At 41.7% G+C, this 25,773-nt stretch overlaps 1 protein-coding gene across 1 annotated transcript; it reads right to left on the minus strand.

Moving 5' to 3' along the window:
• Nucleotides 1–2,941: 2,941 nt before the first annotated feature.
• On the minus strand, nt 2,942–25,773 carry gpr37b (G protein-coupled receptor 37b). Its single transcript, XM_022214062.2, has 2 exons — nt 23,951–25,773; nt 2,942–8,655 (listed from the first exon to the last, which is right to left on the minus strand). Exons 1-2 carry the CDS (start codon nt 24,989–24,991, stop codon nt 7,837–7,839), a joined length of 1,860 nt encoding a protein of 619 aa, XP_022069754.1. The 5' UTR covers nt 24,992–25,773; the 3' UTR covers nt 2,942–7,836.

The raw sequence follows: 25,773 nt of genomic DNA on the forward strand, positions 1-25,773 counted from the left end.
GTATCTCAGAATGTTTATAAAACGTACAGACAGATTGGGGAAGGATCAGTAGTAATATGGGTGTTGTAACAGACCACTGTGGCGAAGAGAAGGCTGAACTGGAAGATGAGGCTCTTGACTTACCAGATGATCTATGTTCCAACCCTCACCTATGATCATGAGGTCTCTTTAGTGACCAAAAGAATAAAGACTGTGGCAACGGATTAGGATGCATCTTCTTTCTAATTGAGACAAGACCTTAGAACATTCTGGAGGGTTCACATATTTTATCCGGCCTAGGATATAGGGATTCCGTATTACAAAGTGGAAACTATTGCAGTGGAGAGGGACGCCTGGAATGCCCTGCTTAGCCTGCTGCCACCATGACCAGTGGTTTACAAAGAATCAATGATGTTGAAACCGAAAGTGTGTGAATATCAACATGAGAAACTGCTGCATTATTTTAAAAATGTCTTTCTAATATGGTTCATTCCATTGTGACAAATGAATTTCTTCAGCGTAACTATGCTATTTTCCACAGTTTTAGAATTTTTTTCTGCAGCAGGGTCGCTTCATTGTAAAAGTTTTGAATGAGCCAAGGCTTCAAAGGTATGGGATTATTTCAAGTTATCACAAAAGGTGGTTTTCACACTGCACACAGTTTCAATGGCATTCCACAGCAGCACAGCATAAGTATCTAAAGACAAAAAGCACAAATGCTATTGTGGAAGCTGCAGCACCAGAAAAGGAAAAAAAAAAACATTTTAAGTGTGTTCATTAGAAGGGAGAGCTTTTTAATGTATTGACCTTGTAGCTGCTGAAGTCATGAAGCTATAAAGTCGTCTGCCTCCAGCCTTAGAATTTCCATTGAATAAGTGTCTGAGAAAATGTTATGGCAAGAATCTGTGCAGATTTTAAATTAAATGACTTTGTGTTTGTGCAGCTTGGACTTGTTGGCATATGCACCAGGTTCCTTATAGAAAAATCCTTTTTAGGGAATGAATAATCTAAATTAGTTGATTGAACTGTAAAATAGTTGATCCACAAGTTCGCTTTTTTTGAAAACAGCAAAGTGGATCCTGAACAGTCTAAACCTAAGAAGCAGCAATGAATCATTTTCAGCTTTTGTCTGGAACAAGTGACCCAGGGGTCTTTATACTTTATCTTGCAATAAATCCGAAGGCTGGCACTCAGTGCTCACCTGGAGTCTGAAGCACTAAAAAATAACGTCAACGTCAAGGATCTTGGTGTGATCATCTGGGAGGATTTAAATGTCAGTGGCCTCATCAAAGCTGTAACAATATCATTACTCTGACATCTTGGAAATACAGCTAAAATGAAAAACGCTATGTCTAAGTAAGACTGCGAACAGCTAAATCATGCTTCTTGTACAGTGAACTTCTGTAAAGCATGCTAGTTTTCTCAATAAATAGACCATTCCAAATGCTGCTGCTAGAATGCTACCAATCCTGAAGAAGAGGGAACACATTATCCAGTTCTTAGATCCTTGCACTGGCTTCCAATTTAATATCAAACTGATTTGAAGGCCTTAAGTCACTCCGTCTTTGGGGACCAAAATATATGAGAGGTATGTTTGCTGAGTACAATCCTCATAAATCTCTCAGACCTGTGAGAACTGGTCAACTGGTGATGTTCAGACTATTAACCATTACATTGGTTGCTACTGGAATCAGCTATTCTTTGACCTTATAGCCCCCAAATGTAGCTGTACTGTTCTTTCTTACAATGCTTTTTAATTATTTCCTTTTAAAGTCATTTAGCTTCTTCTCTACATTCAGATTTAAAACCATCTGTTCTTTTCTGTATTGATGTCTTTTAGCTTATCTTATCTGTTGTCTGTAAAGCACTTATTCATCACTTTTCCTCCTTCTGCTTGTCTTTTCAGCCGCTGTAATGTGTGAATTTTCCCAGCGAGGAATCGATAAAGTTTATCTTTCAATATCCTCCCTGTACGATAAGGTGCTGTTTAAATAATCGTGTACTTACAGATGTGAACATGCACTTGAACAGCGTGTTGACGGATATGATTTTTGATATCATCTTCAGTCAAAAGTAAATAGAAAATTTCTCTCACTGGAAGGGAAAGCGGTCAGTTACAGATGAAATACATGTAAAGCAATGCCATCTGATGATATATGTCATGCTATCCTTTTTCTGTTCATGTCTTCAAAGATATTTGTTAGCAGTGCACAATTTTAAACCAAGGATACCGAACTTTTTTGTTTCTTGCCCAGTTAATATGAATATTTTATAGCTGACAGCTGTTTTATGTTTTGTTAGCAAGTTTTCAGCAATCTTGGTGGTAGCTAAAGCATCAGGTGTGCATTGCAAGACAAATAAAGTACGCAGCTTGGAGTAATAATTCAATCCTTATGTTCTTTCCACAAAAATAGTTTAATTAGGAAATTACATCGACTCCTTCTGCGTCATTAACTATTAAAAAAAACATCAATATGCAAATGTTTCTTTGCCAAAATTGAACCGCTGCACACAAGTCAGTTCTCATGTTTTTGGGCAACCACGCAGACCGGAATTTTGTTGATTTAACTGTGATAAGAGGTTTTTATGTAGCATCTGTGGAAAAAATCTGCATTAATATCATACTCCAGCTATTATGGGATTTGTAGGATTCAGTGTTTTTGAAGCTTTACCCGTTCACATTAAAAGTCAGGATCTTTCAGCCTCTGTTGCTTTGATTATAGCTGTTGTGTCTCTCCAAAGTCTTCCAATTTGATAGAAAAGCAATACTTAATTATTGCAGCATCCCTCTGACAGCAGCTATATCCATGGCAACAACTCTTTAGCAATGAGGCACGGTTGTTTTAATTTGTCCAGACTGGAAGAGTGCTGTGGATTTTTAGTGATCTTACTCTCATTATGGAAGTTATTTTGCAGAGATCCAGTACCATAAACACACAATAAATCAACACCACATTAATAGTACATTTAGGAATTTAATATACAGTTTTCAAGATAAAGTTCTTTGATAAACAAAGGGACAGTTTTTTGGCTATATAAAAAGCTATTTAGAAACCAGTGACTAGACTTAGAGACAATAGTGGTTGTGTGCTTACATTTTCAGGTATCAAATACAGACACGTTTTGCTCAGAGTGAAGAGGATACTCACAAAGTTTCAGAATAAACGTCTCACTGACGGATTTAACAAGAATCACTTCATCAATAGTTTCAACCACATTACTACACACTGAGCCATTTATGAGCTATACTTCCAGAAATATGCAGAAAAAAGATTAATCAGGTTTAGAGGCGAGTTTACAACAAGTCCTATCAGAAAGCAGAAAGAGATTTAACGTACGGGCCAGTATAAGACCATAAAAGCTACAATCCCTGGACAGGTTTACACATTGGGCCCACAATACCCTGATAGTGATGGTAATAAAGAGTTGTCGCACCGGCTGCAGGGCATTGTGTTGCAGAGCTGTTGCCTAGTCCGTCTAATAACTCGAAGAACAGCAGGCAGCGCCAACCAGAGGTGGCCGAATCTCTCAGAGCTCGTAAACGGTTCATTAGAGCTGGCTGATTTATGCTTTCCAGTAATATTTTTCTACCTGTAGTGATGGGGCTAATAGTAAACTGACCTCCATTGCTGAGAGAGACATCCAGAGAGAGAGAGAGAGAGTGCTACCACCACAAGAGCACAAGAGACAAGACAGAGAGAAGGTGTTTGGCAGTGCAGAATCAATATGCAAAAGATTCATCGCAATATACAGTTATACCGATGAACATCACACCTGGGTCATCACCGAGTTCACCAGCTAGAATCTACGTATTCAAATAAATTCAGGTTTCACAAATAAAAGCATAATTTTTTTTGGTCATCTGCCGAAGCCAGGCACAACTTCTAAAACATACAGCTCACAAAACACCTTCTATGCTAAGTGTTTAGGCGATTGAGTTCTTTTATTGTGTGTGACAATTTCAACTGTCTGAACTGTAACGTAGTGGTTTGAACCTTGTTTTGACCCAGGTCTGATTAGTAGGATTAAGAAAACAGATTTACAGTACAATACACTTGTAAATTTATACACTGTGAAAAACATTTCATTGGTTCTCCTTAAAAGCTCAAGTAATGAAACTGCAAAGGGTATTAGAGGTCAAGAGGTTCTGTTTATATGGTATAATTGACTGTTTACTAGGCCCTGCATTCCTTAATTACTGTTGCTACTCAAGTCAAGCGTCCCCGTCTTATACATACATGTAGTTTGCAGAGATAATGGCGGCACATTCACCAATAAATGTATTCATAAATAAGTCTTTCATTTCACACAGAGGTAGACAAAGCAAGTTTCTCATTTCTAGCCAGCTACTACTGATGGCGCAGGCTAAAATGTCGACGGCAGCTAGCAGATTTTATTAGCTAAGGCTAGCTAGCTAACTAAGCTAATGTCAGTAGCACAGGTTGGTTAAAAATACTGTCTTTTTGATATGTCCTGCTTAGTTTTCAATCCTGAATACAAACCTAATGGCTGCGATTGAAGCTATAGCTACATGTTCACGCTAAAGAAACTTGCATCCACATTAGTCTGCTCAGTTCCTTCGCTTAAATACATTTTTAAATTGCATGTTTTCCCTTTTAATGCTATATGAGCGAAGACTTTTGTTGATTAATGCTATCTTAGGTAACAATAGCCGCGTTTCCACTAGATCTGCTGTGATGGAATCATCAATGTAATTTATGGAAATGCAATATTGTTTACTCTAGGACATCATAACACATATATTTCTTTAGTGTCACTTTTTGGCTCTTGTCATTGTTCAGATGGAGTCAGGACTGCAGTCTCAAACAATAACAGCAGCACCATCAGCTCAGTTTCCATGGATCCAAATCTGAAAATATATAGTAGTTCTTTCAATTATCACAGAACAAAAAGGTGATTTGTAGAGTTTTGATGTCAGAGCACTAACACCTGAACAGCAAAAACACAAAGAAACTTTTCACTGTGGAGACACTTCACATCTGTTTGCTTCTCTCCTGCTCTCTGTGCTCATCTGTACTGGATCTCATTACAGCCAAATTCCCATTAAAGCTGGTATCATTCACATATTTTCTGTTTCTGTTGTCAGATGCAGCTGATTAAGACTACATGTTACCCTGCAGTCACTTCCAATTTGCTGTGATGCTGGATTTAATGTACAGATAAAGTACTTTCACTTTGTTACAGGCTTTAATAGAAATGAGTCTCTTTTTTTAGATAAACTACAGACCTGAATAATGCTATTTATTTTTCAGTATGTTCAATATCCTGGTTTAACCTTGCCGTTTTGCACCATACAGCACGAAACATGACCACTATACCCAATGAATTATTTCAGTGTAAAAAACTGCTATAGATTTCTCTCCATTTTTGTCTTATAGATGGCCTGATTTCTTCCTAGTTTGTTCCTCGTCAAGGTTTTTATCCATTAGCGTCAACATAGTTGGTTTTGTTCCCGGTTTCTTCTACTCTGTCACCACTATGCAGACCAGTTTATTCACTATAAAAAAAAAAGTGAACAGAATTGAGTCTAATTCACATTAAAAAAGCAACAAAACATTTATTTATTTAATCATTTTTTGCAGCATTTTAAAAGTTTGCTTCAAATGAGCTTGTTATAGGATGGAAACACGGCTAATGACTGGAGCTGATGAAGTGTAAACTTCATAAATCCGATATCCAATGAGCAGAACATAGCCGCTAACCTTCAGAATAATTCCCTTGAACTCTGACAGCATCTTTCCTGTAGCTAGCAGGCTAATTAGGTGGACATGCTAACAGTTCCACCATATGCCACTGAAAGTAAACACTGTCTTCCACCTCTGAGCTTGTGGTTTTGGTTTGACATTATATTTTTGTAATCTAAACTGAGTTTAAATGTTAAGTCACAAACAGGAAGTGATTCAAAGCTTGACAGACCTGCTGTGCCTAGTTACGGTTGCTAAACAGCAAATTGGACGATCACTGGTTGAGGGAGGGGTTTAGTGGGTTTTGCTTTAGATGAAATAGTGGCACTTTGTTTTACAGTTCAGAAATGAATAAATAAAAATAAATAACCTGTAAATAAATTACAAAAATAAAACTTTGCAGTGGTTATTGGTACAAATATATAATTCCTAGTATATTTACAAGTAGTATTTACAATGTAAATATGCAGTCATGGCACTTTTTAAAACAGTAAGTTAATAATATGGTTTGTTTATTGTGTATATGATTGGTATTTATTGCCCTCTTGCCAATAATTATATTTCTGTACCAATATTATAATAAAATGTGGATACTAGTTTATTATTGCATCTACTGAACTGTACAGTGTTACTTCAAAGTAAAACTATTTTCAGTATTTACCAGAGACCTAGTGATTACTGTACTGTAAAATAAAGTGCTACCATACTTCTTAGTCTAAATAAAGGCAAAGATTCAGGCGATCTCTCTCTTAGCTGTTTGTGAGGCAACCTCGAATAAATCCTCAATGATTTTTTTATGTCTTTTGCCTTCAAGAGTCACACACAACTGTGATCTGCCTTCTTGACCCGAAACAAAGTACGCAGCTCAATTCCTTGTGATTCTAAGTGGAACCCATGGATTTGTTGTTGACAGCGCATTCATCATAAGAGCACCGAAGAAAGTGTACAGTATATATACAGCCCAAAGTGTAAGGCGAAACATGATACAACAGTGTAGTGCACATACGTTTACCTCAGTCCAGTCCATGCTGAGTCCATCCCTTTCAATTATATTCCACGGTGTTATGTTCCATTAGTTAGTCCACTCGATGCATGTTCACTCCGTTCAATTTAATCTGTAGTGTTTCATTCGATTCCATTCCGCTTCGTTTGCCTCTAATTTGATTTCAATTCCAAACATTTTAATTCCACTCGTGTCCGTGTTTGTTGTACTCTGAGACCAGCCCAGTTAGGTTTGAGTCAACTGGATATTTTTCAATATACAGTGTTAAATATTGTTGTGTACATTTGGATTCTCCAAACCAATCTCCTCTGTTTTCCTTTCGCAAACTGTCATTTCCGCTGAGGTGCCCTGCGCTAGTTTAATTATCAAAAGCCTTATTCCCACATGTGCACCATTGTATGAACTGCACATTTACAGCTGATGTAGTCTGTAAACTTAGTCTTGTATGTCTATAGGCAGTGTGAGCCTACATGTTTAGCTGGATGTTGTTTCTGAGTTATTATAGAAGGTGCTATGATCAGTTAGTCCCCAAAATATCTCCAGTGACAGATTTGGAAGGTGATTGGAATTGATTATTTCTTCCTTAAGCCAACAGAGTTTGTCAAGGTTGTCGAATCATCACAAACCGTTGACAAACTGCACTTATTGTGACATGTTCTGTACAATTATTGTCCAGTTTTAATATTATTACCTTTGCCTTTTTGGAATCAGGTTAATTTCTTTACATCGGCTCTTTTGAGGAACCAGGCATCAGACAGGTTAAGAGGCCATCCCAACTGCCCAAAGATATTTAGGCGTACAAGGCCTACAGAGGAGAGGTTTGTACGTTTTAAAGGTTTCAGGCAGGATTGCTAAAAACATGTACTGACCCTGTTTTAAGAGCACCCCAGGGCATGAGTGAAAAGGAGATTTTGCTTTTTGTTAGCTGTCCTGGAAAATAAGGGTTATACATTTGATGTAAAGTTGAAAGTTGAGGATGTAGGACCACTGGCTAAAAGTGGTTATTTAGTGTCCACCTTTGTTCATGCACCCATTTAAAAACGTGAGTGGACTAGGTAAGGCATATCTCTCCTAGTCGAGTCTGAGAGACACTAGCCACAGGCAGATGGCAGGCTAGTGAAATCTCCTTCCCTGATGAGGAATGTCAGTTTAGCAGTTGGAGCCGGCAGGGGTGTAGTTACTGAGCTCCCTGCGGATGGTGCTGAACGGCGACAGCTCCAGCTCGGTAGTGCACTCGTGTTCGTTATCGTCGCTGGCCGTCGCCGAGGAGGGAGCGTGGTTACAGCAGCAGCAGCAACAGCAGCAGTCCAGGAAGGCCCTGCCCAGGGGCCGACACAAGAGCAGCAGGAGCGCCGGCGTCACGGCGGCCCGACAGAAGAGCAGCAGCTGGGAGAGAAGGTGGAGGACGGACATGGTGTGTTCAGGAACACCGGCAGCCATGTAGGCCGAAACTATGTTGCAGATGTTCTCGGGGACCACGCATGCACCGTAGACGATCGCCAGCGCCACGACAGTGCAGTTCATCTGGCTCTCCAACCGGATCTGCTTCTTGTTGCTGCGTACGCTGGCTTGCTCCGCGCGCCGGATCTTACGCGCCGTCACCAGTGAGCAACCGATGGTGAACAGGGTGGGGAGGCAAAAGTAGCAGCCAAAGCACCACCACAGCCGAGCGCCCTCGTACGTCAGGCCCAGCACGTAGAGCATGTCAGGAAGTGAGGTGGATATTCTGATAATGCAGCGTTCAACGGGGGGCTCGTCCGGGATTCCTGTGTCCTCGGCAACCAGCTGTCGGATAAGAAGCTCCGGGAGGGCCAGGAGTAGGGCGCCGATCCAGATGACTGCCAGCTTGGCGGTAGTAGACGTGCAGTTCTCAATCATCTCGTAGTACATCTGGACGTTGGTGGCTGCACGGAATCGGTCGATGCACAGAGCGCACAGGGTGAAGGTGGTGACACCCAGCGAGGCCACCTGAGAAAACACACAAAGAGGAATTCATCACTGTCATTCTTCAGGATTCAGGTCATTTTAGCCATTGTGTACACTGTGTGTAGAGGCATTAGTCTTTGTGGCTTGGAGGCTTTACTTGAGTGAATTGTGTTGCCTCAAGAAACCCTGTCTCCATAAAATGTAGTTTTTGTACAAGTGAATTGCATTCTCATTGACGCATTGAAACATATTTTTCTTTCATATCATGATGTTGGAAAGGCTTCCAATTTGAAAGAGCCAAAAAAGCCATAAAAGGAGGAACAGGTTAGGATGGAGGCATAAGCTGGTACAGGACTTTCACCCAAGAGACCAACACCTGTCCGATGTGAGGCTATATACATAGATATATGTTTCGTTTTTCCTTGTTTCTTTCATTACTTTTTGGTTAGGTTCAGGCACCAAGATTACCTGGTCGAGTTTAGGGAAATGTCATACTTTAGTTACCATGTTTACAGTGTAGCAACATGATAAAAGTCTGGTTAAGTAAGTCACGGTTTGGGTAAAAATACGACCCTTTAACATCATATTTGAAGCTTTACCACCATTTTATGGGTTACCAGGGTAACTAGTTCCCCCCATCTAATATATGATCAGTCTGCTGTAAATAAATAAATGTCAAAGATGTGTTGATGAGAGACATATTTGACAGATTCCAGCTGAACATATGTTTCCCCCAAGATGTAACTGAGAATGCAGTTTATTCACTGGGTTGCCTCAAGAGTACTTTTCATATCTGGAAACTCAATGCATCAGCAACACAATTTGTAGAGAAGAGTAATGGACGAAAAGTGCTTAGAGCTTGAGCTAGCAGCAGTTTTGTAAACATGATAATCGACAGTCATTCCAACCGGCAGATGGGCTGATCTGCATGCAATTCCACTCCTGCTCTTTCCGAAGTTATGATCAGGACTGTCAGGCTATCAACGAATTACGAAATTATCTCGCATATAGAAAGTAGTATTATCTTTCACAATTGTAAAGGCTAGCAGTAAAAGTAAACAAGTGGATTCTTCTGCATCACACACAAACAAATGCCTTCTAGCAGCTGTCAGTGGAGAATACATAAACAGCAGGACAAACAGTAATGGTGTTGGCCACTGGACACTGGTGCAATTATGAGCAATGGAGCAATAGAAGCACAGTGGAAGGCTCTAAGCTGCCATTACCACTCAGTAGTATCCCTGAATGTGTGTGTGAGGAAGACAGAGTGAAACCACACAAAGCGAGAGGGTGGATTTAAAGCAGGTATCACCGCGTTCACTCATTCAAATGTATTTACACACCTTCTGTTCGACGGCAGCCCGACCAATGAACAAACTTCCTAAACGTCCCACTATTGTCCTCTTAATTTCTCACTCACAGTCTTCGCGTTGCAGCTAATTACCTGGCATCGCCTCCTCGTTCTCGATATGAAACGTCTACAAATTGTCAGAGCGTGCAAATTTCCCGAGCATCTGAAAGCATCTGTTGGATTAACTGTCATTTTGGCAGAGTGGGCACCCTGCGAAAATATTCCTCTGCAGCTGGAGAGAGCGTGTGTCTGCACTTCTGTCCTGACAAGAACCAAATCTGCACTGATCCTTCCCATCCTCCATCCTGTCTCACCTCACTTACCATTTCTTCCTCCTGCTCATCTCCCCTCTTTCTTCCCCTCTGCTCACCCTCTTTTCCCTCTCCTTCCTTTCCTCCCTTCATATCAAATTTAATTACAGCAGCCAGTATCCCAGATGGCCCCAGTGAGCCATGGCTTTAGTGCTGTAAACACATACTTCCTGGACAGATATACATGTACACACACTTAAAGATGGTCTTTGTATGTTGGCCTGGCACACACACACACAAACAGAGACAGACACTGACCCTGATTCACATGGAGGTCCTAACCAGGCTAATGAAGGGCGACCATACGGAACTGGGAACGATAACTGGGGTAGACAAACCACCCACAGCCTCCAGCAACCGAACAGTAACTGTGATCAATGTGACTGCAGTTTGGACCAGCAGGGGTTAATTACCTGTTGTCACGCCATAATACTGCAACTCTAATTGTAGTAGATTGTATTAAAGTGGAGCCACAGCAGAACAATAGTCTGTCATTATTTAGCATTAAGTGTTGTTCAGCCCAGCTCGTTTCTGTAAGTGGTTTATTCAAACTCTGGCTGGATTAATCTGTTCTGTGATTTGGGCGGGCATCAAAAGGTCATCGCATTCGGCAGATGCCATCTTACAGTCAGCTCTGGAGGATTTTGTTCCGCGCTCTTGTGTGTTTTGCATCATATCCGTGAAGAGATGAGCCTGGAGTTGTTACGGCACTTAGATTTAACTCTCTGAACCCCAGGCGTTTGTTTCTCTGAAGACATTTTTACTCACTGTGAGCTCCTTTTTTCACCACAATATAAAATCCTACACCTCTATGGAGACTGGGATTTATTCAGTTCAAATGATTAACATTGCTGTCTGTCTTCAGCAACCGTCATGATTTCATGTAACTTTTAGTTTTACTTTGTCAGAAAGTACTGTAACACAGTGACCCAGACTGGAACAGAAACTCACTGTGCTGTTATGGAGGACCGTTAGTGTCGGACTATTTGTGACCATGATATATTTAAACTCGGTCAACGATGACATGTTTTACATGTGAGAAAGGCGGCTCTGGCTTTTATTTTGTTTCATGAGTCATGACTTCATGGCAAAGAAAATAATCGAGTAGAGAAAATGTGATTTAATGTTAAAAGCATTAGAGGGCTGCAGAAATAATGTTTTGCCACTAACTTCACACATTATGCTGCTTATATACAGCATATGTATGTATATATACATATATATAAAACCTACTACTAATTTGCAACAACAAGGAATACAAGACAAGATGTATTCCTTAACTCATTCATAGATTAACTCATATATAAGGTTATATAATTTCCCAGAGGTTTACAGCTTTCTTGTATGTTTTCGTACTTGAAAATTCCTCTCTGTTGTAAAGTTAAACAAATACTAAAGGACAAAGTATTGTAAAACAGCAAAATCTTCTGCCTGTAATTCATATCTTTGTTGTTGTAAATGTTATGGCAGTTAAACGTTAAGGAATTATTTATACCATATACCTTCATCATATATTTTTTAAAATAATCGCCCGATTAATCTGTGATCTGAATATTTTCCTGCCAAATGTCAGAATCGGCATCGACCTCAAAAAATCCACATCAGTAAGGCCCTAGTCATAGACTTTATTTCAGGCAAATTTTCAAATGACAAATGGAGAATAAAGTGATTTTAAAGTCAAGTTTGGTTAAGCTTACCCAACAGAACAGCATGCCACAGATGGATAGTTCAGATACCATCAGAAATGTCCACTGTTTTTACAGTTTCTGCCTCTGACAAATGGTGCAATTTCACCATTTTTAAGACAACGTGCCTTTCAAACCTGCTGACATGTTTTGGGGTTCAGAAAGTTAAGTACAGCTTTAACAGTCTCTCCAAAATACAAACAAAAAAGCCAAGCTGACACATGTTGCTGGAGTAGAGACACCCAAAACTCCTCTCACTTCATTCTGTGACTCACCTATCAGTGTAGATACCACTCAGTGGAATTGCTGTCTGCTATGTACACACTGTAAGGCTGCATGTTCGGCGCAGATTGTCGCATTTTAATGCAGAACATCGAGGTGTTTTTGACAGCTTCGGATTAGAAATGGATTCAGCATTACAGCACCAGCATTTGCAATTAAAATGCCTTCATTTGGCCGTGTTGACTGGCCCTGCATCCTTAGAAAACAAGGTCTTTTTTTTTTTTATTTTAATAGTTAATGAAGCCTCATATCAAACCCTGCATGTGACCCACTTCTGACATACACAAACACCCCTCCGGTACACATGGACAGGTGCTTGCACATGGTGAATATTTCATGGCTTGAACAACAGGGCTGGAATGGCTTTAAAGGCTGTCATGGAGGACCAGGATACCCGGCTTTGATCAGCGTGTCAGGGGCGGAGAGCGAGGGCCGGATGAACAAGTCAAGCTTTGTACTGGAGGGGAGATGAGAGAGAGTCCCAGAGTCATGACTGGGGGGGTGAAGCTGTGTGTCTGTTTGTTTGTGGGTGAGAAACAGAAAAACAGAAGAAGAATGGAAAAGACAGTAATTAGTGAGTGGAAGAAACAAAGAAATAAGAGAGTGAGAGCAGAACAATAGAAAAGGAACACATGAGTAAGACAGAGACGATCCGAAGTGACAGGAGGAGTGAAATAAGCCATGACATCCTCAGAATGATTAACAATGTTAATGTGACATTTCTTCCTTGACCCTGTCATGTTTGCTTTATTGTACCTACAGGCAAGAAAACAGGCCTGTTAGCCTCGGGGCTGAAAACCTTACAATTTATTTTAAACATTAATGCAATAATCCCAGAAAACCCAAAGAAAACAAGACAGAGTTTCTGCTTTTTGCGGGTCTCTAGGCCACTTATCTCCACTGAATAGAAAGGTTCATGTGCATTTACTTTATTTCCAAGAGTTACATGGGAAGATGGATCCGAATCTCATCTCATTTGTGCTCTATAAATAAAACTAAAGCTATTGGCAGGCTAGTGTAGCTCAAAGGCTAGACTTAACCCATAAGAACCCACGGTGACACCAGTGTCACAAACACTTTGAGTGCCACAGTGTCTTCCTGTAAAGTTTCATGTCTGACCTTAACTCATTAAGTCCTTTAAGGAAAAATGGGTCTGGGTTCTTATGGGATAAAGAGAAGCAGTTATGTCTGTTTGTTTAATATAACAAGCTTTAAGAACGTTTCCACATAACCCCTTGTAAAATCCCAACTTGTTGCTTTTAAATGCTGTTTTTATAGCCATTTCCCCTGTTTCCAGTTGATATGCTAATCTAAGCTAACTGACGTAAGAGTTTTATGAATCTTAAATATGCATAATTCTCAATATATAAAGCATTAGTTTCTTAATATAAATGAATGTAAAGCCTTCATTTATAATGCTTTACATATTCTCAGTATGTAAAGCATCCATTCATGATTGTTTTTGTACTTTTTCCTTTGGATTCCTTATGCTACCAGGTAAATGTCATGAACTGATAATGTGCAGCCATTGTCCTGCTTTATATCATCTCTTTCTTCCTAACCTTGGACTTCAAGAACTCAGAGAAGAAAAAAAAAAACACATGAAAAGGCCTTTCATCCACAACACATGTTTTTAAAATCCTGGCAGTCTATCTGTGCAGCAGGTGAGAAAGACATTTTCCCCCGGTGCTGTTCCTAATAACGGCCCATTAACTTGCTGATTAAAGGTCCTGCGAGCCGGTGGCACAAAGGCCTGCATTATTAATTGGACCTTAACAAGGACCGGTGGAGCATGTGTGGCCATACTGTGACTGCAGACACTGTCGGGGGGTTAATGGGTGTTATCAGGTGATGAATGGGCTAATGTCGCACCACAACAACGCGTCCACACAACCCAGCACGTACACACGAGTCTCATAGTGAAGAACCAGGGAGACAAAGGGTTATTCCGGTTGCAGTGCTGTTTTCTAGGCTGAGTGTGTGACCCAGTGTAGGCTCCAGCAGACCATAACTCTAACCAGAGAGACCCAGGCACTGACAGCCACCATCCATCAGCCGGGCTGCACGTCCAACAGAGACAGAGGAGTGATGAGGGCGAGAAAGCAGAGCCACTTGTGGGTGTGTGTGTCTACAAGCATCCATATTTATGCAGAATTATTGACATTTCTGCTTGGTGCGTATATGAGCGTGTTTGTGTGTGTGGGGTTATGACAGACAGACTGAATCTATTCTTGTGAGGTCAAAGATTCCTCCCTAGTCATATCAAAGCAGGGGCGTCAAACATGCGGCCCGGGGGCCAACAGCGGAACGCCAGAGGGTCCAATCCGGCCCACTGGACGACTTTGTAAAATGTAAAAATTACAGAGAAGGCATTAACCTGCAATTTGTGAAACTATAAATGTAAAATAATTCCTAGACTTTGACAAGTTGTTTTGATCATAAAATTAGTTTTGTCATTCTGTGTCTCATTGAGATTTTGTCCTACTTCTGTTTTTTTTTTTTGTCTGACTTTTGTTGCTTGTCTCATGTTTTTGTCCTTTTCTTTCTCGTTTTGTGTTTCCTTTTGGTCTTATTTGTGTTTTTGTCTCGTTTTTGTCATTTTGTGTTTTGCTTTAGTCATTCTTTTTAGTCCATTTTTTAAAACTTTTTTTGTCAATTTTTTGTCTCTTTTTTTGGTTTTGTTTCAAGTCATTTGTCTTTTTTTGTCATTTTGTTTCTTGATTTTGTCATTTTGTGTCTCATTTTTGTAAGATTCTGTCTTGTTTTTGTTGTCTTTTTGTCTGATTTTTGTTTCTTGTCTCACATTTTTGTCATTTTCTTTTTTATTTTCATCATTTTGTGTTTCCTTTTGGTCTCACTTGTGTTTTTTGTCTCATTTTTGTCATTTGAATTTTGCTTTATTCATTATTTGTGTATTGTTTTTGTCATTCTATTTCACATTTTTGTCATTTTTTGTCTCGTTTTTGTTTTGTTTGTTTTTGTCCTTTTTTTCTCACTTTGTGACTTTTTGTAATTTTTTTCTCTTTTTACAAGTACATTTGCTTCATTTTTTGTCAGTTTTTTTCTCCCTTTTGTCATTTTGTGTCTATTTTTTGTAATATTTTGTCTTGTTTTTTTACTTTTTAAAGTAAAATACTGCATCATTCAGTTCCAGATACTAAAGATACTAATGGCCAAATGTTGTGTTCCTTTGTGGACACTCTGTGATCTGTAAGTTGTAATGTCCAAATGATAAACTGAGGCATAATGTTGTTGAAAATGAATTTATTTTTCTTAAGAAACTTCAATTTGTTCATAATGTTTTTGCAAAAAAGACAATTCCTTTAACGTGACTACTTTCAGAAAGCACTTTTTTGCACTAAAACAAAGGGAAAAATGTGGAGTTGTCGCTATTTATAGATTATTATGCTCTGGTTTTACCCCAGTTGAGATCAAATTGGGCTGAACGTGGCCCCTGAACTAAAATGAGTTTGATAAAATCTCTTCCTATCTCTTAGGTACAGCATCTGTTGTACTGTATTGTTTTCTTTTCTGCTCTCACCTGATAAAAACGCTCTCAACACACGCACCACTTATATTCAAAGCTTTCAACTACATCTTGTGATCTAACTCTAGTGGAGTTGGAGTTGCTCAGTTGTCATGGAGATGGTTAGATTTATTATCAAACGGCATAAGTAGTGAGTTTTGCTCACGTGACGACCACAATTTCTACTCTGTATTAAAAAGCTGATGGATTTTAAAGGAATAATTGGACATTTTGACAAACGCATTGATTCTTTTTCTTGCGTTAGATGAGAAAATCAATACTATTCTCGTATGTACATCCACAAAGATCCATAGAATTCACAAGTAAGTACAGAAAGTGCTCCTTTCTTTACTTTAATTAAATTAATAGCAACAACGCTGTTATTCATCGCTTTCTGCCTCAGTCTTTCTTTCCCAGCGTGTCTGAGGCAGTTTCCGGACGATAAATTTCTCATCCATTAAATTATATCCTGACCTGTGGCAGATTTCCCCCGGACATTAAAAAATTCATTTGGCTCTGAGTGTACAGTGGCCGCTGGAAGAGTCCCGTTCCAGGTCATTGATTCCTGCCTGGTAGTGTTACGTTGGAGGCAATACAAAACACAAAAGCTTTCATATTATTCCCTGCTGGCTGATCTGAATCCGCTATCTTTTCCATCTCCCCACCTAAACTCACAGTGCTAATCATCCGATGAATATTTCATATTTACATGGATAATTATCAATTTGCTTAATTGCATCCAACAGCAACCCCAATCTTCGCCTCGTTGTGTTGTGTCGTGATCTTGTCTCAACATACAAAACACCACATCTATTCATCCATGGACAAAGAGCCGACTGAATGGACTCACCATCATGCATAATGTAGAGCTGCTAATTACATACTCTGAATAATTTACATATATTTCAATTAGCCGCCATTCACGTGGCTAATAGGCAGGCTGAGAAGGGAGAGGGCACAAGACCTAGTGTGTTTGTGTACTTAATCTGCAACTGTGTGAATGCATTCGGTGTATAAAGACAACTGTGACTGCGCCTGAATGTGTTCATATATGTGTTTGAGTGTGTCTTCCCCCCCGAGGCTGGCTTCTAATCACAGATAGCTGATGCACAGAGTGAGGGAGAAGGGGGTGAGAGAAGGGGGAGAAGAGCCGCGAGCAGTGATCAGTAGAGGGAAGGCCATCCCACCCATCTGGAGGATCAGCACACCCTACTGACTTTGTACATGTGTGCGTGTAAAAGCGAGATAGTTAGCGAGATAGTATGACAAAAAGACACAAGGATGGCTGCACATATCCCTGCATTTTTTCCTTCACAGCTGAAGGTGCAGCATCTCCGGTCCTTCCCACAGAGGCTCGGTGATAGTAATTACGTCGGGTCATTGGGGAAGTTATCATTTTGGAACACAGAAACGCCAGACTGAAAACCGTAATTGCATCTGGGCTCCTCTGGTCCGGCGAAATGGCCTCATATTCCTGGGCACAGCAACCGAATTTGTGATTCTGATTTAGTTACTTGAGAGTGTGTGTCTGTGTGCACTGGAACAGTGAATGTGGACGCGTCAGGCTGATGTATGTCCTGCCATTACCACCAATCTCACCACTACACACCATCTACCTCTGGCCCTCTGCGGTTGCATTGCAGCCCTGTTCTCTCTCTTTCCTATCTATAGCTCCCTCGCTTTCCTCAGCCTCTTTCCTGCTCTGCTTCAGTAGTCTGTTTCTCTCTCTTTCTGCCTTCCCGAAGCCCACTGTACCATAGCAGAGACAGCCTACAGTTTCTGACTGCAGGGCATTGTACAGCACACACACACAGCGGAGGCCAGATGCATGACGCACAAGCTCAAGGATGCTATTGACCCTATAGATTATTAGAAACTCACTATAACGCGGTAAAAGGAGGGAATTTGAATGAAACCTTACTTGGAGTTTCAGCCATTTCATTACGTTGTTGTAGCCTCTCTGAGCAAGTTTTGAAACAATAACGCTAAGAGGTCCCATACAGTGGAAATCAATTTTTATTGTGTTTTGTGGTTGTTATAAACTGGGAGGGTTCAAGTAAAGCCTGTTAAGATATGAAGATGTTTACTTCTGTTATTCATCAAGCCCCACCACAACTAGACAGCCTCCCAGCTTTACAGGCCAGTCAGAATCTTACTGAAACGTTTCAACTGATGAACCAATAGTAATCTAAGTCAAACTCTGTACAATCCTGACTCGTCACTGTCTGCTGCTTCTGAGGCAAGCCATTCTAAAACAGCAGCTGCCTCACTGTCCAACTGTTTTCTTTCTGCTAACTCAAAAATGTCTCAGCAGTGAGCAAACCCATCAAATGTTCTGCTGTTTTCACTACAAGAGCGAACACAAAAGTCCTCATGCACTCCCAGGCTCAGTTTGAAAGTAGTTAACATTTAGTGGGCCAGTTACTGTGCTTTTATGTTGTGTGTTAACCTTGCCAGCAAGTTGATTTCTCGCGATATTTGTGAGTTCACAAATCTCTCAAGAAACCATCTTGCTCCGCTCCCGCATTCACTGTTCGTACAGAGCCAAGTTGGCACGGGCCAATCACGCAGCAGTATTCGTGTGTGGGGCGGGATATCCGGGTGTGACGACGACACCAAGCGCCAGTAGATCAAAACAAACATGGCAACGGAGGACAACGATCGTGTAGATGCTGCTGTTAAGTCAGTTTTAGCTGAATCTCCTATCGCTTCTTTGAAGGAAGAACAACGAGAGGCGCTTTGCCTATTTCTGGATGGTAAAGATGTTTGTGCTTTTTTTACCTACGGGTTTTGGTAAGAGTTTAATCTACCAATTGGCTCCGCTCGTTGTGAAGATCCCGCAATTGGCTAAAAACAAACCTGTCAGAGGCGGGACATTCTGTTACATTGTCCAATCCGTGCCTCTTTCCTCGGAATGGATTTACATGGAGCGGTCCCAGATTGATATTGTGGAGTACTATCAAGTACTACACAATTATTAATCTGGCTATTGCCAGGTTAGTTGTGTGTTGTTCTTCAGTTCAACCTAAACTCAGTTGGTGTTTACACTTGTTTGTTTCTCTCTTTGCTCTCTGTGCTCCCATATACTGCATTTTACTGGTCAAATTCCCAATAAAACACATTTTCAAAAATAAAAGAACAAATATGACAGTGACTAAAATGCCAATTAAGACTACATGTTCACAGTCACTTCAGAGCCATTTCCAATCTGCTGCTCTGTAACACTTTAGTACTGAGTTTCTTACTGCAGCGTCTTCTGACAAACTCACAGCAGTCATAAACAACAGCTGTGCTGCGAATTCCACAACATTTCCATGTACCTGATCACTCAAAAAGAAACTCAGAATCACTACAAACTTCTGGTCTCATTGATGTCAGTGTTCGCTACACTGCTGCCAACTGTTTTGCTCTGCGCTGTCAATCACTGACACAGAGAGAGTTTTCTTCCTGAAGCGGGACAAGACACTGAAGCAGCCATTTTCAAAAGCTAAAACCAAGAGTTACATGGTCACGGTAAAATGAAACATCTTTACAGTATTTTTAGCTACAAACCAAAAGGCACATTCTGTCTGTCTGTCTGTCTGTGGAACATGTGAGACTTAATTTGAAAAAAGACACACAACGTGGGACCTTTAAAAGAGTAAACAGTAACATTTTGATTTGTAAAAGTAACATCCCATGAAATCAGTACAGTTGCACAAAAAACAAAACACAAAAATACAATTTTTGCAGATACAATGTCAATCCAAGCCGACCATAATGACTCAAATCACACAGCACATGATATTTGGCTGCACTCTTTCTGGAACTGCCATTCTAACACTAGCAAGAATACATCTTTGGAGAGTACTATATGTATATATATATACGTACCAGGATGATGATTGCCAGTTAGCTGTAGAAGTGTGAACACAGCCCTGTCTGTCTAATAGGAGTGATCATTAGGGTGTTGAGCAGACTAAATGACTGTGAATGCAGGGTTCCAACTTCGTTCATGTACATATATAGAAACATTGAAGGATTTTCTATATGCATTAACTCATCAAATATCTCACTTAGTAGCGTTGTGATTAGAATCTTGTTAACAGCTGTTATGAGCTAAAAATAAAAAGCAATGCACTGTTAGTTGGCTCAGATTCACAAACAATTATTGCTTCTGTTAGATCTCAGATCATGTAGTTGCTTTTTCAGATAACGACTCCTAAGCGTCTCCTTATTCAGGGTTAATGAGACAACAAGTTTTTAAAATCACTGCGTTACAGCAGTGCAGTTTTGAATGAACCTTGACAAATGACTCAATTCCCCCTCTGGTTTATAAAACGCTCACTGCACTACTTGTTTGTTATTTTAGTCTGGATTCAAGTTTTGCTCTAATCAACTGCCAGGTGCAAAAACCCAATTATTGCCCATTAGTTTTGCCTGAATTTGCTGCTCCGCGTATCGTCGCCAGGAGGAGTCGTCTGAAAGTTAACAGCACCATGAAAACAGGAGCATATCTGAAATAATGCAGGCTGGCAGTTGCCTACATTTTTATTTTGTGCAGCGTTCTTACGATTTCCCCGCTGTGTTTGCTCACGTCTCACAGCAAAAATTGCTTTCTCTTTGAGGTTTGGAGAATTCCACACTCCACTAAACACTGAATAAAACACGGTATACTGAAGGCAGCACCACGGGACGCTCCTCTTTGAGCTCACGTGCACACCTGAAGTCGGGTTTCATGTCTGAGTGAATGTGTGTGTGTGTGTGTGTACAAGCATGTGCGACTCAGTGTGCGTGTCTTTATTTCAAATGTTCATGTCCCCTGTGACTCAATTTGGGTTAAGTGAAGAATGAAGTCACTCCATTGGGTGAACGTGTGTGTGTGTGTGTGTGTGTGTGTGTGTGTGTGTGTGTGTGTGTGTGTGTGTGTGTGTGTGTGTGTGTGTGTATATGCATGTGTGTGTGTGTGTATGCATGTGTGTGTGCTTGTTGCACTGAATATTCCACTGGGAGCGTCTAGCCCTCGGCTGCATTACTCATGGCCCGTTTTGACACATACATGCACACACACATTACATAGAGCGCTACTAACACAGGCAGGACCCTGTGCACATGTCCTGATAGATATGCACTACAAAATGCATCCTCATATGAAACAGTAAACACACAGAGACAGTGCTCCGGATTAAAAATAGCCAACTGGTCTGTGCCCTGGAAGTGTGTTAGTCAGGTTATTAAATAATATCCTGTGGTCCTTGGGTAGCTCGTATGCAATAACACATGGAGGAGGCCTGTTTCTCTCTGATCCCCCAATAATTAAAGCGCACAGGCTTGCAAGGTGTTTGCAACAACAACGGCACAGCAATAGCAACTGAAAGCCCATTATTATACTGTATGTTGTATAATATATGTGGCCAATGAGTGCAAAATGTAATCTCTATAATTAAGGATTGGGAATAGTAGCTGCATGCATATGAAACATTCAGTGGGGCTTCATAACTCTCACTCCAACAAACAAACAATATTCACTCTGGCTGTATCTCCCAGAGCCGACTGGCAGGTCCTGACCCCAACTTTCTATTTCTATATAGCTGTCGTCCGTGGCATCATTCTCTACCCGAGAGGCTGCGCGCTTGCATTTCAAAAGACCAAAGAAAAGCGTTGGTTTGGTTGTGGATTTAGAAGTCTATTTCACACTGAAATGACAAACTTCTATCACATAGCTGTAGAGATTGATGCCTGTAGAGGTGTTTTTAAAGACACCCTCTGGTGAAAATCAAGGTAACATGTCCAGATGGTGTTTTTTTTTTAACATGCTGGAAGGCAAATCATAAACAACGGACTACGTTCCACCTTGTAACTGGAGCGTACCAATAACAAGCACACAGATTAGGACTCCTGATGGTTCATATGTAACCAATAAAAGGAACCAGTCTTGCAGAGTTGGGTTTTCTGGATCATTATTCTTTTTTAGGTTCGGTTTCTCACTGCAACTTTACAACTTCCCATCGTGCAACATTGAGTAGTTTTACAGTGTTTAAGGTGAATCAAAGGTGAGCTGGTGTATTCGAGCTGCAGCGGCTGGAGAGACTCTAGAGCAAGGGTGTCAAACATGCGGCCCACATGCCAGAAGCGGCCCTCCAGAGGGTCCGATCTGGCCCGCGAGATGACTTTGCAAAGTGTAAAAATTACGGAGAAGACATTAACTGTAAATTGTAAATTTGTAAAACTATAAATTTAAAACAATTTCTAGACCATGACAAGTTGTTTTGATCATAAACTAAAACAATAGATTACTCATTTTTTGTCATTTTGTGTGTCATTTTAGCAATATTGTCTTTATTTGTTGTTTTTTTGTTTTTTTGTCATTTGTCACATTTTTGTCGTTTTGTGTTTCCTTTTTGTCTAGCTTGTGTTTTTTTGTCTACTTTTTATCATTTTGTTCCTTATTTTTAGGGCTGACCCGAATAGTGGTTTCTCCGAATATTTGGGCCCTATTAAAGACGAATATCCGAATATTCGCTCCGCCCCCTAACGGCCGACGGCCGGGGGTGGGGTGGGGGTGGGGGGGGCTGGCGGCTTGATTATACGGATCTGTTCGTCTGGTCTCCCGGGTCCAAATTTTGCCTACGTTTTGTCTTCAGTTAAACTGAAGAATTCCCAAACAGCGGAGGTCTTCAGCATCTTGTCTTGTGTTTATGCAACGAAGTGAAGCGTGACAGTCGGCAGCCACCCGGCCATTCGGGGGGCGCGGATATTCAGATACCAAAATTAATATCCTGATACCGCCATAGCGAACGAATATTCGGATATTCGGGTCCAGCCCTACTTATTTTGGCCATTTTTTGTCACGTATGTGCCCATTTTTTGTTGCTTTGTAACTTTTTGTCTAATTATTTGTTTTGTTTTGTGTCGTTTGCCTCATTTTTGTCATTTTGTGTCTCATTTTTGTAAAATTTTGTCATTTTTTTGTTTCTTTTTTTTTCAGAATGCACTTTTTTGCACTAAAACAGAGGGAAACATTTGGAGTTGTGGTTATTTATATGTTATTGTGCTATGATTTTACTAGTCCGGTCCACTTGGGACAAATTGGGCTGAATGTGGCTCCTGAACTAAAATGAGTTTGACACCCCTGCTCTAGAGAAAGCAAAGTTGTGGAGTTATTTCCAAACTATTTTTTATGGAAAATGTTTTTAAAATGTAACTTAATACACAGAGATGGACTTTTAGGGGTTTAATCAACAACTGAAGGGGATTTTAAATGTCTTTTTCGTCTAAGCTCATAATCCTGAAGGAGAAATCACATCAAAATGCAATGCAAACTCTTCAAAAAGGCAACATGAGGATAATAGCATCCAGTTCACCTGCTCATATTATCACTGCAGCATGTATCATCCCTTCCTGTGTGCAGGCTCTGCAGGGCGGAGTCCAAGTTCACTTCGAGTCACCTGTTCTGGCTCAGTGCCTGGATATGCAAGCTGGATAAGGTCACATTCTCTCCCGTTGCTTTCTTCTTTGGCAACAACAAATAACATATCACTCCAAAATCTCTGACTCCACCCAGATCATTACTGCTGTCAGCTCAGACATCTTTCAACAGATTTGTCATCTACTCTCTTTATCCCACCTTGAGGTAGGATTTGACAACAGCCATGCAAAACAAGCTAAAGACCCCTGAGCTGGAAACCTGTTCCACAAAAAAACCTTGTGGGTAAATCTGGTGTAATTGCAGCGAGCGCACAAAGGGAAAACCGTCTGTCTAGCATCCCGCCACTACTCTGATGTGTGACAGACAAACAGAGGAGGAGTGGGTGTTCATGCATGTGTGCAAATACCTCAAGTATAATGAAAGCAACAGGAGAAGCTGTGTTGTGTGTGAGTCGAAGTGAATGGGAGATTGTCAAACATCCTGGTGTGTATTTGTGTATCTGTGCCTTATGCCTGCGGGGCAAGGTGAGACTCTGGTTGCAGCAGGTGTAGGAGTGACAAACAGTGTTGCCTTGTTATTGGCTGAGGTGACATCCTAAGCACTTTCAGGCCTGACAGGGATTTAAAACTGAAACTCAAGAGAGTAAAACCTCAAAGTCTGACATTTCTGTTGTCACTCTAGAGGTGTATTGTGTGTTAAATGATACTGATTGAGCCTCTTCGCCATCTATTATCACAGCAGAAGGCATGTAGGGCAACAGCAGTGTAGAATTACCTCCACATAGGGCACCACTTTGCAGGTAAACTCTCCCAGCAGCCAGGACTTGGTGAGTTCGTGGAAAACCACCATGGGCAGGCAGAAGAAGATGAGCACAAAATCCCACACGGCCAGGTTGGCCAGCAGAGAGTTGGAGATGCTCTTCATGTAGTAGTTCTGGCACACAATGCACAGGATGGCGATGTTGCCGGCGATGCCCACCAGGAAAATCACCCCGGAGACGCACGTGATAGCGTACGCGCCGTAAGTCTCGCTCGTCACCGGGTAGAACGGGTTCTTGATCTCGTCCCCGAAGTCCTGCGAGCTGGGAGGGGTGATCGGCGTTGCGTCCCACGGGTTCTCCTCCCTGAAAGTGAAGAACTCGGGCCTCCTGGTGAAGAGGTCAAAGGGCAGGTCGGTGGAAGTGAGCGCCACCGGTTTAGGGATGGGTTCCCACGGCGACGCGTGAGGCTGCGCCAAAACCACAGGGCTTTTGTTGGGCCGGTTTCTCCCCCTCTTCCAGCCTTTCTTCTGCTCGTCTTTTGTGCCCCTCTTGTGCCGGTCGCCCTCCTCTGTCCCCCCTCCTCCGTCTCCCCGGCCCATTGAAGAAGGCTTAGCCGCATTGTAGTGTCCACCTGCTGGCGTCCCCGTACTACTGAGAGCGCCATTCAACTTTATCCTCTTATTATGGTGGCGCGTCGGCTCCCAGTGCGAGGCGGCGTTGGGATCCTCCATGGGTGTCACAGTCCTATTATAGTCGCGCTTGTTGTGTCCTACTCGCCTCGTTTCTCCCGCAATTACCCTCTTCCAGGGGTGAGTGGAGTTAAAGGTCCCTTTGATAATCGCCTGGAGCTCCGCCGAGGACGCACCTGTGGCGTACCCGGGCAAGAGCGCACGATCCCGGGCTCTGCCTTGGTGACTCTCCCGGAGCGACCCATGGAAAGTCCTGCCAGAGTACGAGCTGCTGTTAGTTCGAACTTCCCCATAATTTCTCAGAGATAACAACACATGTGCGTGGGCTAGTAACACAAATAACGTCCTGGGCGGCAGAATCTGCATGGTCCCAAAAAAAAAAAAAAAAGATCGAGCGCAGTTTTATTTAATCCTCACCAGTGCATCCTCAGACCTCAGCGGCAGCGCGGGGGATACTCTTCCATTCAGTCAACACCCATGTTGGAAAGAGCTCAAATGAGGAGCGCAGGGCTTCAATAAAATAGCTCCATTCGTGGTGTGAGCTCTGCAAACTTGTAGGAAATCTCCCAGCGTCTCCTTGTGCACTGTGCGCGCCGCAGCTGCCACGAGCTCCAAAAACCTTCCTCTTCCGTCACTCCCCTTTTTTCAAAGTCTTGACATTACCGAGCAGGACAGCGAATCCGGATGCACAGAGAAGCAGGCAAAGAGAGAGAACAGTTGCACGTTCACGATCTGCACAGCATCCAGGTTGCAGAAATCAAATCCAGTCTTTCTCTGCGTGCGTTAGTTCATTGGGTTGGGTCGGCAGCAGCAGCAGCAGCGTCAATGCGGTGCAGTCCGGGTAAAGCCCAGTAGAATGAGATGCTCAGGAGTAGAGTGGAGAGAGAGAGAGAATCACAGAGGAGGGGGGGAAATCGGTCGCTTCTCCCCTTCCCTTCTCCTGCGTCTCCTCCTTCGCTTCTCTCCTCGGGTAGGACCGTGCGCTGGAAGAAAAAGGACTCCCCTGGCGGCTAACCCCGATCTGTCACTCCTCATCCATCATGGAGCATCCAGCAGCCCCGGAGCAGACTACGGCTTCAGCCCCCCGGCAGACCAGCCTGCCACGCCCGACAGGACGTGCTAATAAATATATTACCCAGTTTTTTTTC

Source organism: Acanthochromis polyacanthus, chromosome 1 (genome assembly GCF_021347895.1).
Source record: "Acanthochromis polyacanthus isolate Apoly-LR-REF ecotype Palm Island chromosome 1, KAUST_Apoly_ChrSc, whole genome shotgun sequence".
NCBI lineage: Eukaryota > Metazoa > Chordata > Actinopteri > Pomacentridae > Acanthochromis > Acanthochromis polyacanthus.

What these genes read in the sequence shown, in the direction of transcription:
- gpr37b (XM_022214062.2), bottom strand. Translation starts at nt 24,991, where the DNA reads ATGCAGATTCTGCCGCCCAGGACGTTATTTGTGTTACTAGCCCACGCA. An exon ending in AAGTGGTGCCCTATGTGGAG is followed by an intron (nt 8,656 to 23,950) that starts GTAATTCTACAC and finishes GTGTTTTCTCAG; the next exon opens with GTGGCCTCGCTGGGTGTCAC.